The sequence below is a fragment of the Hyaloscypha bicolor genome, assembly GCF_002865645.1.
Source record: "Hyaloscypha bicolor E unplaced genomic scaffold K444scaffold_55, whole genome shotgun sequence".
Taxonomy (NCBI): domain Eukaryota; kingdom Fungi; phylum Ascomycota; class Leotiomycetes; order Helotiales; family Hyaloscyphaceae; genus Hyaloscypha; species Hyaloscypha bicolor.
Window position 1 is genome coordinate 782,763 of NW_020194557.1, and position 12,600 is coordinate 795,362.

The following is a 12,600-nucleotide window of genomic DNA, read 5'->3' on the forward strand; positions in this document are numbered from 1 at the left end:
TCTTTTAGTTTGGCTATTTATTTTCCGTTCTTTGCTTCTTACCAAGGTCCTGGCTGCTGTAATGAAGTAAGGTCGGAAGCTTATGAATCGGATTTTGGTGAAGCCCGAGGAGTGATTGTCCGTGGGGATTAGACATCGCTAAACTTTTTAGCGAGCAGCCCCTGAATCCCCATTCCGAAGGGAGAAAATTCACGAAGTCTACGAAGCAAGCCTCTCGTATGTTTCAATTCTTCATCAAAAAGGTTGCATACCAACAGAATCCCAAAGATACAGGCGCAAGCATTAAAAACGCCGATCTTGTCGACGCTCTCGCCGACGGCGATTCATGGAAACGGGACATCCCATACCTAAAACAACTTGGAGCAAATCTCGTCAGTGTATGCGTTATTAATCAGTTATACCAACAGTACACTTCTTTGGTAGACACTCTGCAGAGGCATTCAAGTATTTTTGGCTTCTCTGTAGGCAACGAAGTTGCCCAGAGTGCAGAGTCAACCAAAGATGTTGCCTTCTCAGAGCTGCAGTTCGCGATATCAAGGCGTACATCACGGCCAAAGGATGTCGTTCCTCCCTGGAAATCGGATACACGCACAAAGACCTTAATGAGACTTTGACACCGGGTATCAACATCAACTTGGCCAACTACTTCAGTTGCGGGGACGACACAAACACCGTTGACTTCTGGGGCAACACTATCTATTCCTGTGCAAGCCTTCAGACACGGTGACCTCCAATTATTGCAAACATACCGAAGAGTTTGCAACGCACTCCGTTCCTGTTCTTTTCTGAATATGAATGCAGTGTACCTCGGAGGGGGGTGCTGCTGCCTACCCTTTCACAGAAGTTAAAGCGCTCTATGGTGACCAAATGAAGTCGGTCTTCTCCGGCGGTGTTGTATATGAGTACTCCGAGGCAGACCAAAAGGACCAAGACGCGGATTGTGGTATTTATTCCCTTTTCCTATCTAATGGCTTATTTTGCATTTGCTAACCAAGCCCAGGCCTTGTTTCAGTGCTGGGAAATTCAATAAGCGCCATGACCGATTTCAATACTTATTATCTGTATTATAACTCTACGCCGTCAATTTGCAATTTCGGTGGCAAGGCTTTGTCTGTGACACCAAGCAAGTCTGCGGCGGCATGTTCTTCTCTGCTCAATGTTCTGGTTTCCACTGGAACATCACCTGGAACATCCACGTCCACCTCGACTGGACCAACTGGTCATGGTTCAACTCTGATGACAGGTGATCGCTCAACAAAACCCTCACCTACTTCCATTATCTCTAGTATGGAAAAACCCCCAGCTGGCCATTTCTCATTCTCCAAGCCATTTTCGTTCATGGACCGGGTCTGGGGGTTCATGTACTTGATTTGGTGATTATTGGTGGTGGGCTTTTGTATATAAAGCGTTTCCAAGGCGTATAGAATCTGATTTGGGATTCTCGTCCTTATATTTATAGTGAGAAAGCCAATAGATTGACGAGGCGGGGCAATTTTCAAATTTGCGAGAAGTGAAAGATTCGTGAAAGATTCAAATATCATATGACTAATGACCTTTAATACCTTTTAATGATAGCATTTCACAATCATATACGGGAATGAACAAGGTGACTTAAGCAGTTGTTTGAGTAGAACTCCAACGATAGATCTAGGAAGGGAGAGATGTTATCGATAACGTGATTGTCTTTCTCTTCGTAGGTGAGGTTCTGGTATTACAATGCAACAATTCGTATGCTGAGATGGAATTTATAGGTAGTAAGCAGTTTATCACAGGTTAGGGCAGAGGAGTATTGGGCAAGGTTTTCGGGACGAACTACCGGGATCCGACTTCTCGTCCCACATTTCGTCAAATCCTCTCTGGGCAAAGTTTTTGAGAAGCTATACAGTCCGAACCAAGAACGGCAAACAAGACAATTTGGCAGCACTTCTAAACCACGAAAGATTACGGCAATCCGGCTTCGGGGTAGCTCTCGGGAATTCGGCAACAGTTGAGGATGGGCCACTGGAGCCAATCAATGGACGGGAAGCTGCAAAGGCTGTAAGAAAACGAGAAGTTCGGGCTCAATATATCAACAATCTTCTATTGGATGCGCCATTGTTCGGAGCAAATGAGATTAATGATCGACTGATGTCCTTCCAGAGCTACAAAAAGCTGGTCACTTGGTCATGGCGGCAGTATTGGGACAAATGGCTGTGATGCGGCAGTGTCCCAATGGCGAGTTGTTCGCCTGGTCTGTGATCCCGCGATATCTCCCATATATAACAATTGCTCAAATCTCTGGTTGGGTGGTCGAATGGATGACCGAACACCATGACAATTTCCATGCCATGCATCTAGAAGCGCTTACAAGGAAGGAAACTGACATCGATGATATCAACGGTTGGGTGATTGATCAAGCACGCCAAAATTCCATGCGATCGTCATGAAGGCATGTGGGATCTGGCCAAAGCTAAATCAGAGGAAATCAGGAAAGAAATTGAGGCAATGGAGGCAGCCAAGTACGCAGAAAGCAAATCTCAAAAAGATATTCATCCATCCCTCGACTCCAAGAGTGATATACGGCCCTGGACAGAGTGGAGGTGAAGAGAATGGGGAAGGCGAAAAGGCAAATGGAAAAGCTTGGCAACCAGGAAATTCCAGGCCATGCGTCGCCGAATATCTAGTCACATGGGAAGAAGTAGGAATGGGGAAGAAGACAGATGGAGTTCAAGTGCCTAAAATGCCGAGCCATTTGGAGGGCTTCGTGGCTTCTGCTTTGCCTACTGTATGTATTCCATGACCATCTTCACTTCATCAGGCTTAGAGGAGAGTAAGAATCCGCATCTGGGGACCTCGAGCTCCTTACACGTTTCTTGAGAGTACGTGTCGTGGCTTCAATAACAGCTTGAAATTCGAGCCTCTAAATCAACCCATGCTGGATGATATGAGGCCAGAAATGTATTGCGAGAATGCAGGAAATAAGAAATATGACTGAAATATGAATGAATGCTCGATCAGAAATAGAGACCCATTATTCGAGGAGACATATGGAGAGTGCTCGGATCCCGTGACACCCATGATATGACCCCGAAGGCGGACCATCCCCTACTTCGCAGACGTCTCTCTTTTGACGGCACATGACTAGAGATTAACACTGATGCACGAGTACGAGAGAAACCCCAAGTACTTCAGCTTACGGAACACAACAATTGTCATCGAAGTTCTTGTTCTTACAAGCTCGTCATGTGGCGCCCCATAACGCCTTGCACAGCCCCTGAACATCGCCAATAGTCGCGTGGCTGTGCTAATTATGGAACCCTTGCACTAAACCCGTTGGCACGAACTTTTTATCGAACTTCATCTTACTAATATATTCGCGCCTCAACTTTACGCACCTGTGCGTATTTCTCCTTACCTTTCTTCTGGAGAAATTTACTGAGGTTTCAAGGTGACCCGTGGCTGGAAGGCAAGGGGTCGGTCAGAAAAAGAAAGTTTGGGTTCGAGGGAAGGGGAAAGAGCCGAGAGACGATCATACACCTCGTTGACTGGGATCGCATGCGAGAGGGGGGACAAAGGTGATCAGGGACCTCAAGATTGAGATCGGCCTCTGGACAGCGCAAGGAAACTGCTACGGAGTCTGCAGATGCCTTCTCTCTTCTAACCCGCTTCTCCCATCTTCCAACATACCGATGCGGTAACGAATTCGCGCGACGAGCATAACGAACGGGTGATTTGAGGGAGCGCAATCATGAATGGGACACCTCCTAGCCGCAAGGCTCTTCCGCCGAGGCCGAGTGCAGACTTGGGATACAGAGGAGGTCAAGGAGAGTATGGGATGCCGCAGAAGGGGTACAGGAGTGACGAAAACGTTAAGCCACAGGCCTATGGCGCACCAGGTCAGAACGGACAACGAGCGGGCCCGCAGGAACCCAAAGGGCGCGTAGTCCTAGAGGGATATCGTGAAGATATCATGAATGGATTTGAGGCGTCGAAATCGCGGTTCAATCCAGTGAGTAGACCATCCCTCAAAACATAGCGTTGGGAGCAGCGGTGGATGACATGGGATGGTACTGATGGAGATACTACAGATGAATCCTACGCGACCCCAGAGTTCACCTCTTCTCAATGTCAACGATCCGATTCAAGTTCATCTTCTGGTCGAGACTGCTCTGTTCGATAGCAAGGAGTACGAGATATTTTCGCAGGAAGAGGTGGATGATCTGAAGAAGCAATGCCAATACCTCACTCAGCGGATCGAGCAAACGAGACAGCACCTGGCCATCCAGTCCAAATACCGCGATGCCGCGATTTCAATGGCAAAGTTATACAAGACGGGTGACAGCCCAGACTCTAAGAAACCGAGGAGAAGTATTCTTGGGCACACCCGCCAACCCAGTGATCAGGTCCGCGAGGCAGAGCAGGAACGGATAGCCAGTGAGAAGAAGTGCGAGGAACTGGCTGCCGAGCTGTTCTCTCTTGAGAAACGACTGATGGAACCCCAGAGCAAACTGTTGAAGCATACAGCGGGCATATTGCAGATGACACACAAAGGACCCAAGAAGATGCCCAAGGAGCCAGGAAATCAGCAGCAGCCTGGAATTCCGGGGAGTCCAGAAAGCATGTATACATATTCGAATGCTAGGGGCAGCATGGAGCCTATAGGGGACGAGTTTTTCTTCGACGAGAGAAGTGCATATAAATCTGCGGCCAACCTTGATGGGTTTGGAGATGTCGAACGGGACAGTGTCATTGGACCGCCTCCGAAATCTCAGGCCAGGGAGCAGATGCAAATCATCACGAACACGGAGCAGAAGCTGGAAGCTTTGAACAGTCGGTTGAGGGAGGTCATAGTGAAGGCAAATCCTCAGCGTGATGCAAGCTATGCCGCTCCTACAAGCAAGTCAAATCCTGAAGAGACACTACAGAGCCATCTGGAATACCTTGAGCGGAGTATCACGACAATGGATGAAGAGCTTGGTCTGGCTACGAGGAAGCATGCAGAGTCAGAATCCGCTATGGAAGAAACTCTCGAGTCACTGAATCGTGAACTCAGGGGTCTGCTGCTCCCATATGACGAGAATCAACCAGAACCACCAGAACTTACCGGCAAGGGACTGAATGAGCAACTGATGTTCTTCCAAGATACTATCGGTGCTGTCGAGGTGGAATTGGCTCGAGCCGTTGCTAATGCCAAGAACATGGGCAATCAAGACAATTTGGAGCAGATGGAGACTGTCGTGATGGGCTTGTGGGATATTATTCAATCTGGCGAAGAGGAAAATCGGCAGAGAAAACAGCAGCGAAGGCAGACGAGAACCGCTCAGAATCTTCCTGAAGACGAAGATGATATGTCACCTGACGAGGGCGGGGACCCGAACGAACCGTTCACACTGCAAGGATTCTCTACGAAGGTACAATGGCTTTACGCTCAAGCTACACGCCTGAAGGACCAAAAGAAGGTCCTTCAACGACAGATCAAGCAGCAGCGAGAACTGAACAGCAAATCTGACGCCACGAAGGATGCTGAACTTGACCAGAAGGTCGAAGAAGTTGAAAGGATTCAGGCTCTGCTTATCAGAACTGAGAGGGACGCTGATTCGGTCAGAGAGCAACTCAGTCTCGTCATGCAGAAGCTTGACGACGCTAGACAACAAGAACGAATGCGTGAGCAATCGCGACAAGGAGACGAATCAGCCGCGATCCGCGCCGCGCAAGAACAGCTCAATGAGCGTGCGCAGACGATCGCTGCTCTCGAGGAGGAACTGCAAGATCTGAAAGACGACCACTCGATAGCCAACGCAGAACTGCAGGGCAAGATTGCGGACTCGGAAAGGAAGATTGCCACCCTGGTGCAGGAGTTAGCTGCAGCTGCAGCTGCCCAAGCAATATTCGAGGCTGGCATCAAGGAGAAAGAAAGGGAGGTCTTGGATAAAGAACAAGAGCTGGAAAATTCGAACATGGAGATTGCTCGCTTGCAAACCGAAGTCACGATCGCTCGAGCCGAGCTTGACGGCGCCTATGGATCTCGAGCTCAACGCGCAGCAGAAGTAGCAGCCAACCCAGTAATCCAAAAAGAGATCGACGATCTCAAGGAACGGAATGTCGCTCTCACCGCTCAGCTCTCGGCTCTGAAGCAGAATGGCCCGAGTGGCGGTGCTAGCGACGAGAAGATGCGCACGCTAAAAAAGGAGCTTGAGGAGACCATCGAGGAGTACGAACAGATGACCAAGGCGTCTATTGAGTGGGAGAAGGAGCGCGAGCAGCTGGAGAGCACGATCGATAAGCTCAGAGATGAAAGAGAGAATCTTGAAGCGCAGCTGAGTGATGAGAAGGTTAGGTGGCTGGGCATGAAGAGCCCGGGTGTAGATGGGGCCGCGCAGCCGGGTGCGACGAGCACGACGGTGCTGAAAAACGAGTTTAAGAAGATGATGAGAGATACGAGAGCTGAGAGTGCGAAGGCGTTGAGGGTATGTGTTTACCTTCCCTACTTCCTACCTTTGAATTTCTTGCTAATTTTTCACAGGTCGAACAAGCAGAGAGGCGGCGATTAGAAGACGAACTTCGCGCATTGAAGAAGGCCCAGGGACCAGGAAAATCTAGCTTGAGTCAGAGCTATGGATCCTCTTAACACCTGGTTCATCCCCTTTCCTGGACTTCTGTTCGAAGTTGTACGATTAGAAAGCGCTATTTCTTGGCTGTTGGATTTTATGAGTAATGAATGCGGTTGGGTAGACGGCTTGCTTCTCTTTATTGTTTGATTTAGGGGTGAGAGGCGACAGGTGATCGGTGATCGAGGGGGAAAGGATGAAAGAGGTGTAATTGCATATGCATTATTGGCGTTTTGCAAGCGTTTTGCGGGAGTATTACTTGGGTTTGGGTTTGTCTGTATGAGATAGAGAAAAGAAGATTTGAGTGGTAGGAGTACATTATTTATTGATTTATATATCTAGTGTAGGGTTTCGTTTCGAGATGTGGGATGTGGTTTGCCCTTGGATCCTCGTACAGCCCCAGTGACTGCGGATGTATTGCTGTTTCTGTTCTGCTGCATGTCCCCTTTGGGTTGGTGCTTGGATGTTGATGCTTAAGTGAGCCCTGGTGTTGAAGTGGAACTGGATCCACAAAAGCCTCCACCCTCCAACCCCACCTTCTTATCACGACATTCATATTCTTAATAGCACCATATCATCCTCGAGATTGGGCTTTTTTCCTGGTGTGCAACTACTGATGAAGTTTTCTCTGATTCTGAATCCTGACACTATAGGTCACCCTGGTATCCTTGCAGGCAAACAATTCCAAGGCTGTCCAACTCCCTTCCGATCTTAAGGCTTCTGTAAGCCATTGAGATGAAGGGTAATAAGAGAGGATAAGACCTCGAGAGGAGTACGAAACAATGCCTCATCCAACACCTGTTGCTTACATGGTATGCAAAAAATCTCACTTGCGACGTGATGCGAAAGCTCTCATCTGCACGCGGTATATGGCAGCGAATCTTCAGTGTAACTACACTCCATCACGACGTGGAGACCTCGGGCTCGGAACGGTGGCGCACATTTCAACAAACCTGAGGTGATCGGCTTTGAATGGTGGATAACTCAAAACTTCTTTATAAGCCACTTGAAGTTTCTTATTGAACCACCTATGAGGGCACATCAGCAAGTATTCCGATTTGAAAACTCCTGCTGTCTCCTCTCTCCAACAAAAGGAGAAAAAACCAGATGCCCTCGCCACAGAGAGTGGCTCAAATGTCTCCCAAGAACCCCTGAACCTCTTTTGCACATTGGGCCTAAGACCGAGCGTTCACTCGTATGCAAACTTGATTTTCTCTTCCTCCCAATTATTGGTCAATGCATACCCTTCTCCTCAAACCTCTCAGCACGGCCACTGACATGAGAATCCAGGCCTGGCCTACTTCCCGCACACGCTCGACCACGTCAATCTCGGAAATACCAAAACAGACGGCATCGAAAAAGATATCGGCCTCAAATCCGGCCAATACTCCCTAGTCCTAACTTATTTCTATATCCCCTACGCACTCTTCGCCATCCCGCTCTCCCTATTCGCCAAGAAGTTCCATCCTAGCAGTGTCATTCCGGTTCTCATGTTTATCTGGGGGCCATGACGACTGGTGCTGCTTTCGCTAAAGGGTATTCGGACTTGATTAATTTTAGGATCTTTATTGGGACCGCCGAGGCAGGGTTCAAGCCTGGTATTAAGTATCATTTTGCTAGGTTTTATACAAGGAAGGAGGTGGGGGTTGAGAATGTCGGATTGAGGAGTTACTGTGTTTATTGTCATGAGCAGATATCACTTTTCTCAAGGAAGCGAACCTAAGTAACACTCACTTTTGGAAGAGTGCAGTCAGTGGCCTCATCTCGTGGGACGTCCTTCAGTGGACCGGGAAACCACTCTGGGTAAGTCAAATTTTGATCCAGATAACTGTTGGATTCTAAATGACTTTTTCGTAGGGTCCGCAGTACCTCTTCATCATTGAGGGTCAATGACCATGGGTATTGCTCACTTCGCATTCCTATGGCTACCCCGCAATATCGGCAAATCTCGCTGGTTCACCGAAAAGGAAGTTACCACCTCAACTATTCGGTATGAAAATGGGTTCCAAGAAAGAAACACTAGTGTGGGACTTAAGGAATCCTCCACGCTTTACTAAATTGGGAGGCTTGGGTGTTCACACTCATGGGCTTGTTGTATGGCGTGGGATAAGCCAGTGGCTCTAACTTTCTTCCCGAAGGACCTCCTGCAATCCGAAAATGAGGAGCACCGACTAACATGATTTCCAGACAATCGTCCAAAGACTAACGATCTCCACTCCAAAAGCCAATCTTGCAGGAGCGGTCACAGAAGTATCGTGGTGCTGGCTCTCCGACAGATACCAACAACCAGGAGTCGTCTCATCAAGTGCAGTGGTATTTGCACTCGTTGCGTTCATCAGCCTAGTAACGGTGAACTCAAATGCGAATTCCGGAGCAAGATACCTCTTCACCTACCTCTTCCAGTTGGAACTTTCACCTCTGGAGCACTCGTTCCGTCTTGGGCAAGCAGCAATTTCCCTAATAACACGGCTCGAGCAACTGCGTTGGGAATGATTTACACATTCCCGAATCTTGAAGGAATTATTTCTTCGGACACTTTCCGGTCTCAGGATCCTCCGGTTTTCAAACTTGCGCTGGTTTTGACGGGATGTTTTCAGGCTGCATTCATTGTGTTGGGACTTGCAATGAGGCAAATTTGGGTGTGGAGGAATAAGCAGCTGGATGAAGGCAAAGTCGAACATGTGGAGGGTACGGAACAGAACACTGAGTATCGATACGCAATATGAAGCAAGACTTCTTATGTTCTTCCTTGGTACCCTTGCGAATTGTAAGATTATGTAGAATCTCGTGTTTTCTCAAAAGAAGTTTGCGCAATTCACGCCACCTCACCCGCCCCAAAATCGTTTGCCGATATGTACATGGACGCAACTCCACCAAATGCGACATGCACCCTGACAGAAAGATGAGACCACCCCAGAATACAATTAACAGGTACCTCAGAGAAACCTCAAACTTGTAAAGGGGAAGTATAGTTCCCGGAAACGACTAAACTTTTGAAGTGTGGTCAGTGACTCGGCAAAAACAAGCCAACTCGTTTGGAAGACACCTCCTTTTACCCTTTCGCTATCAGCTGTCTCGCGACTTCCACTGCTCTTTGGCCCATCCCGTTCATTGAAGAACGGTGTTTGTTTGATTTGATTCCTATCTGTTTCCTCCATGCCTAGACTTTTCCGAAACTCTCGGTGTGTCCACCGTGTGGTTGATGACAGCAATTTGAGCTCGGATATGGGGTTGGAGACGTGTTGGATTTGCTGGATAGTTGGCAAACAGGGCAAGAAGAAGGGGGCGGTGGGGTGGTGGGACAGTTGGGAAGATGGTGTGTATCACAGTCGAAAAAGCTCGTCGAAGAGTACCAAGAAGTAATCAGGGACAAACTCAAGAATTGAGTAATATCATAGAGATCTCTCAGTGTGGCTACCAAATACTAAGTGCGAGCTCAAGACGGGATCCATTCAAACTACTAGTGACTGAGTAGAGTTCTTTTTGGTTGCATGTCCCCGGACAGGAAGGAATGGTGCTGCGATGTTGCCGCGAGTCACAACCACCACATCGAAACTGCCCCTCTTTGCTTTCCTTTGCTGGATCTTGCCAGCTCGCCTGAGGGGGTTTCCCTCCCAGTTTCTTCTGAACTCGAACGTCCTTCTCAAGCTCGCACCTGGGAATTAGGGCTACAAAATCAGCACGGGAGTAAGCAGAACACTCCGAACAGCCCGCTTCCTGGCGAGGCGAGCAGGCCCTAGATTCTCGTCCAACAAGCACACGGCACACAACCCATGAGGATACTTGCTCGAGGGGATTGAGTTGCACGACTTCCCCTGGAAATGGGACAAGAGAAGACTTCATCTGACAACCTGCACATCTCGCTCGAATGTACTGGCCTGATTCGAACCTATATCGATCGACATCAACAGCTGTCATATCGAAGCAAATAAGAAATTCAACACACGTGGATATCATGCACAGCTGTAGGAATTTCTCTGAGCGAATGCTTCTTCATTATCGCGGGTGGGATCGCAAGCTCGTCGTCTCGCGCGAGTCTTCTGATTTCATACGTATCGACATCAACGGCACCCCGAACTCCCTAAAGAAAAGAATTAAGCTAACAACATGGCAATCGTGCACTGCTGATTTGATACTTGAGAATACTTTCTCTCGATCTCTGACTGCTGTGCTTCATCTTTGAGAATCGACAAGCACGAAATGTCGCAACCACATCGTCAAACCGTGACCTATTCGGATTTGTTTGCGGAACTTAAATGCAGCCTGATGCAGAGACAAGCATCCCGCATCATCTTGCATCGTCGAGCCGAGCTGCAAGTGCAGATACGGGGGAAGAAAAACAACATCCCGATAGATACAACGCCGGCATATAACTCGTAAGAATCACAACCGAACTGCATGGCACTGCACAAAAAGCAAAACGCAACGTCCACGGGACGGCCCAGATGCCAATGAACAGCCGGCGGCCCCACGAAACTAAACTCGTATCAACCTTTCTCCATGTCCAGATCTTTCTTCTGTTCCAATTTCGACTTTCTTACGGACCGAATTCTGGAAAGGGAGATGTGACCTGTCGAGTCCTTGAGACCGCCGGTCGCGCTGGAAGCCTGGAAATCCCCAAATTTTCAGCTGCCCCGACTCGGCTGTACTCACCCGCAGCCCATGGGCCGCCTGTCTCTGTAGTCTCCATGGTCCACCGTTCCATCCCGACGTTTCTCCACCATCACACCTCGTTCTGTAGGATTTCATTAAGGGATGAGGTTGCGGCACAGCATAGCAACGCGGGTGAACTCGTCGGGCTTTCGAGACAATCCTCGGCAGTCCCAAGTTGAAACACTTAAGAGGCGTGCTATAGAACCTCTTTCTGTCGAGGATCGCTCCGCACTCGCTCTCCACAAATTGTTTGGAGGGTCAGTCGGCCTGGCAGTCCAGCAGGAAAAAGCAAGTGTTGATCCCACCTCGAGTTGCAACAGTCAATCATCCCACATGTTCATGCGGGTGCGAACTAACTTGCTGCAGCGCCACGATGCTGCAGAGGGCTGCAACGCAGCAGAGCGATCTAGAGACCATGGTCCTGTGGTCGGCACCTGCAGTCCCAACAGCAAGTGCTGGGAGACTGGCAGGGAATAGGCATGAAAATCGTACATGAATGGTTTTTCAATGTCGTGTCATACAAAAGAAATGTTCAGCCAAAGAACACAGTACATCTCTATCACTTCTCAGATTGACCCGTGGGACGGATGACTGCAGCTGTCAAGCTTGGAAGTGGCTGCGCAGCAGCGCAACGACAGACGTTCCTTTTTGTATACGCTTGGCTAGGGTGATGATGAGATGGAATTTCGGCGCAAATGACAATATCGACTGCTGTACTTCATACTCGCACAATTAATTGTCAGAATGAGGGGTTTGCGCAAAACAAAAAAGCAGATGGCTGACGGAAATTTTGTTAGACGGCGCTTTGATGCCCTGCCAGACGAGTTGCAACACTTTTGATGGACGAGGAGCTGCAAAAGCAAAGCTTTGCGGACAGTTTCTCCCCTTGTCAGTCTCATTGGAATATTCCACAGAATCTCCAACCTGCTCTCTAGCCGTTTGACCTCTTGCTGAAACGTTTTTGTGAGACCTTAATACCTTGGCGAGTATTATCGAGGCTTTCTGCAATGCAGTATATTCTCCGGTTGGAAATTAGCTCATGGGCCCCACAGGAGCACTGAATGCGCCCCACGAATACATGCCGGGCGAGAACTCTTCGTACTCAGAATAATCTCCTTGACGCCTATACTAGAAAATCTAGGGACGACGGAGAATATCGAAATGTCTCCATTGACGGCTGGAAACGCCGTTGTACGCGTGGAAGCTCCATTTCAGCTGAAAATTGGCGAAAAGGATTTGATAGGGGCTGACGTGAGCTCGAGTCATACCCCAATTTCCCAAAACATCAGATCACCGAGCTGCACCAAAGCTGCTTAGGGGCGGTTCAACTCAGAACTCCGCTTTCAAAAATAGTGGCAGC

General features: G+C 48.7%; 4 protein-coding genes across 4 annotated transcripts; all 4 read left to right on the top strand.

Moving 5' to 3' along the window:
* Positions 1 to 2,422: 2,422 nt before the first annotated feature.
* Positions 2,423 to 2,974, top strand: K444DRAFT_628059 (uncharacterized protein; the record flags this gene model as incomplete). The annotated part of the gene is made up of 2 exons (XM_024882879.1): positions 2,423 to 2,764; positions 2,804 to 2,974. The coding sequence occupies 2 exons, from the start codon at positions 2,423 to 2,425 to the stop codon at positions 2,972 to 2,974; spliced, it is 513 nt and encodes a 170-aa protein (XP_024738948.1).
* A 975-nt stretch (positions 2,975 to 3,949) lies between these two features.
* K444DRAFT_642235 (uncharacterized protein) lies at positions 3,950 to 6,579 on the top strand (the record flags this gene model as incomplete). The annotated part of the gene is made up of 3 exons (XM_024884713.1): positions 3,950 to 3,988; positions 4,068 to 6,429; positions 6,503 to 6,579. The coding sequence occupies 3 exons, from the start codon at positions 3,950 to 3,952 to the stop codon at positions 6,577 to 6,579; spliced, it is 2,478 nt and encodes an 825-aa protein (XP_024738949.1).
* A 737-nt stretch (positions 6,580 to 7,316) lies between these two features.
* On the top strand, positions 7,317 to 7,906 carry K444DRAFT_611253 (uncharacterized protein). The gene is made up of 2 exons (XM_024879909.1): positions 7,317 to 7,782; positions 7,878 to 7,906. The coding sequence occupies exon 1, from the start codon at positions 7,370 to 7,372 to the stop codon at positions 7,547 to 7,549; it is 180 nt and encodes a 59-aa protein (XP_024738950.1). The 5' UTR covers positions 7,317 to 7,369; the 3' UTR covers positions 7,550 to 7,782; positions 7,878 to 7,906.
* Positions 7,738 to 8,438, top strand: K444DRAFT_718813 (uncharacterized protein; the record flags this gene model as incomplete). The annotated part of the gene is made up of 2 exons (XM_024888437.1): positions 7,738 to 7,819; positions 7,878 to 8,438. Coding segments are annotated over 2 exons (303 nt in total), but the record flags the coding sequence as incomplete, so codon positions are not given.
* Positions 8,439 to 12,600: the final 4,162 nt, after the last annotated feature.

What these genes read in the sequence shown, in the direction of transcription:
- K444DRAFT_611253 (XM_024879909.1), top strand. Translation starts at nt 7,370, where the DNA reads ATGCCTCATCCAACACCTGTTGCTTACATGGTATGCAAAAAATCTCAC.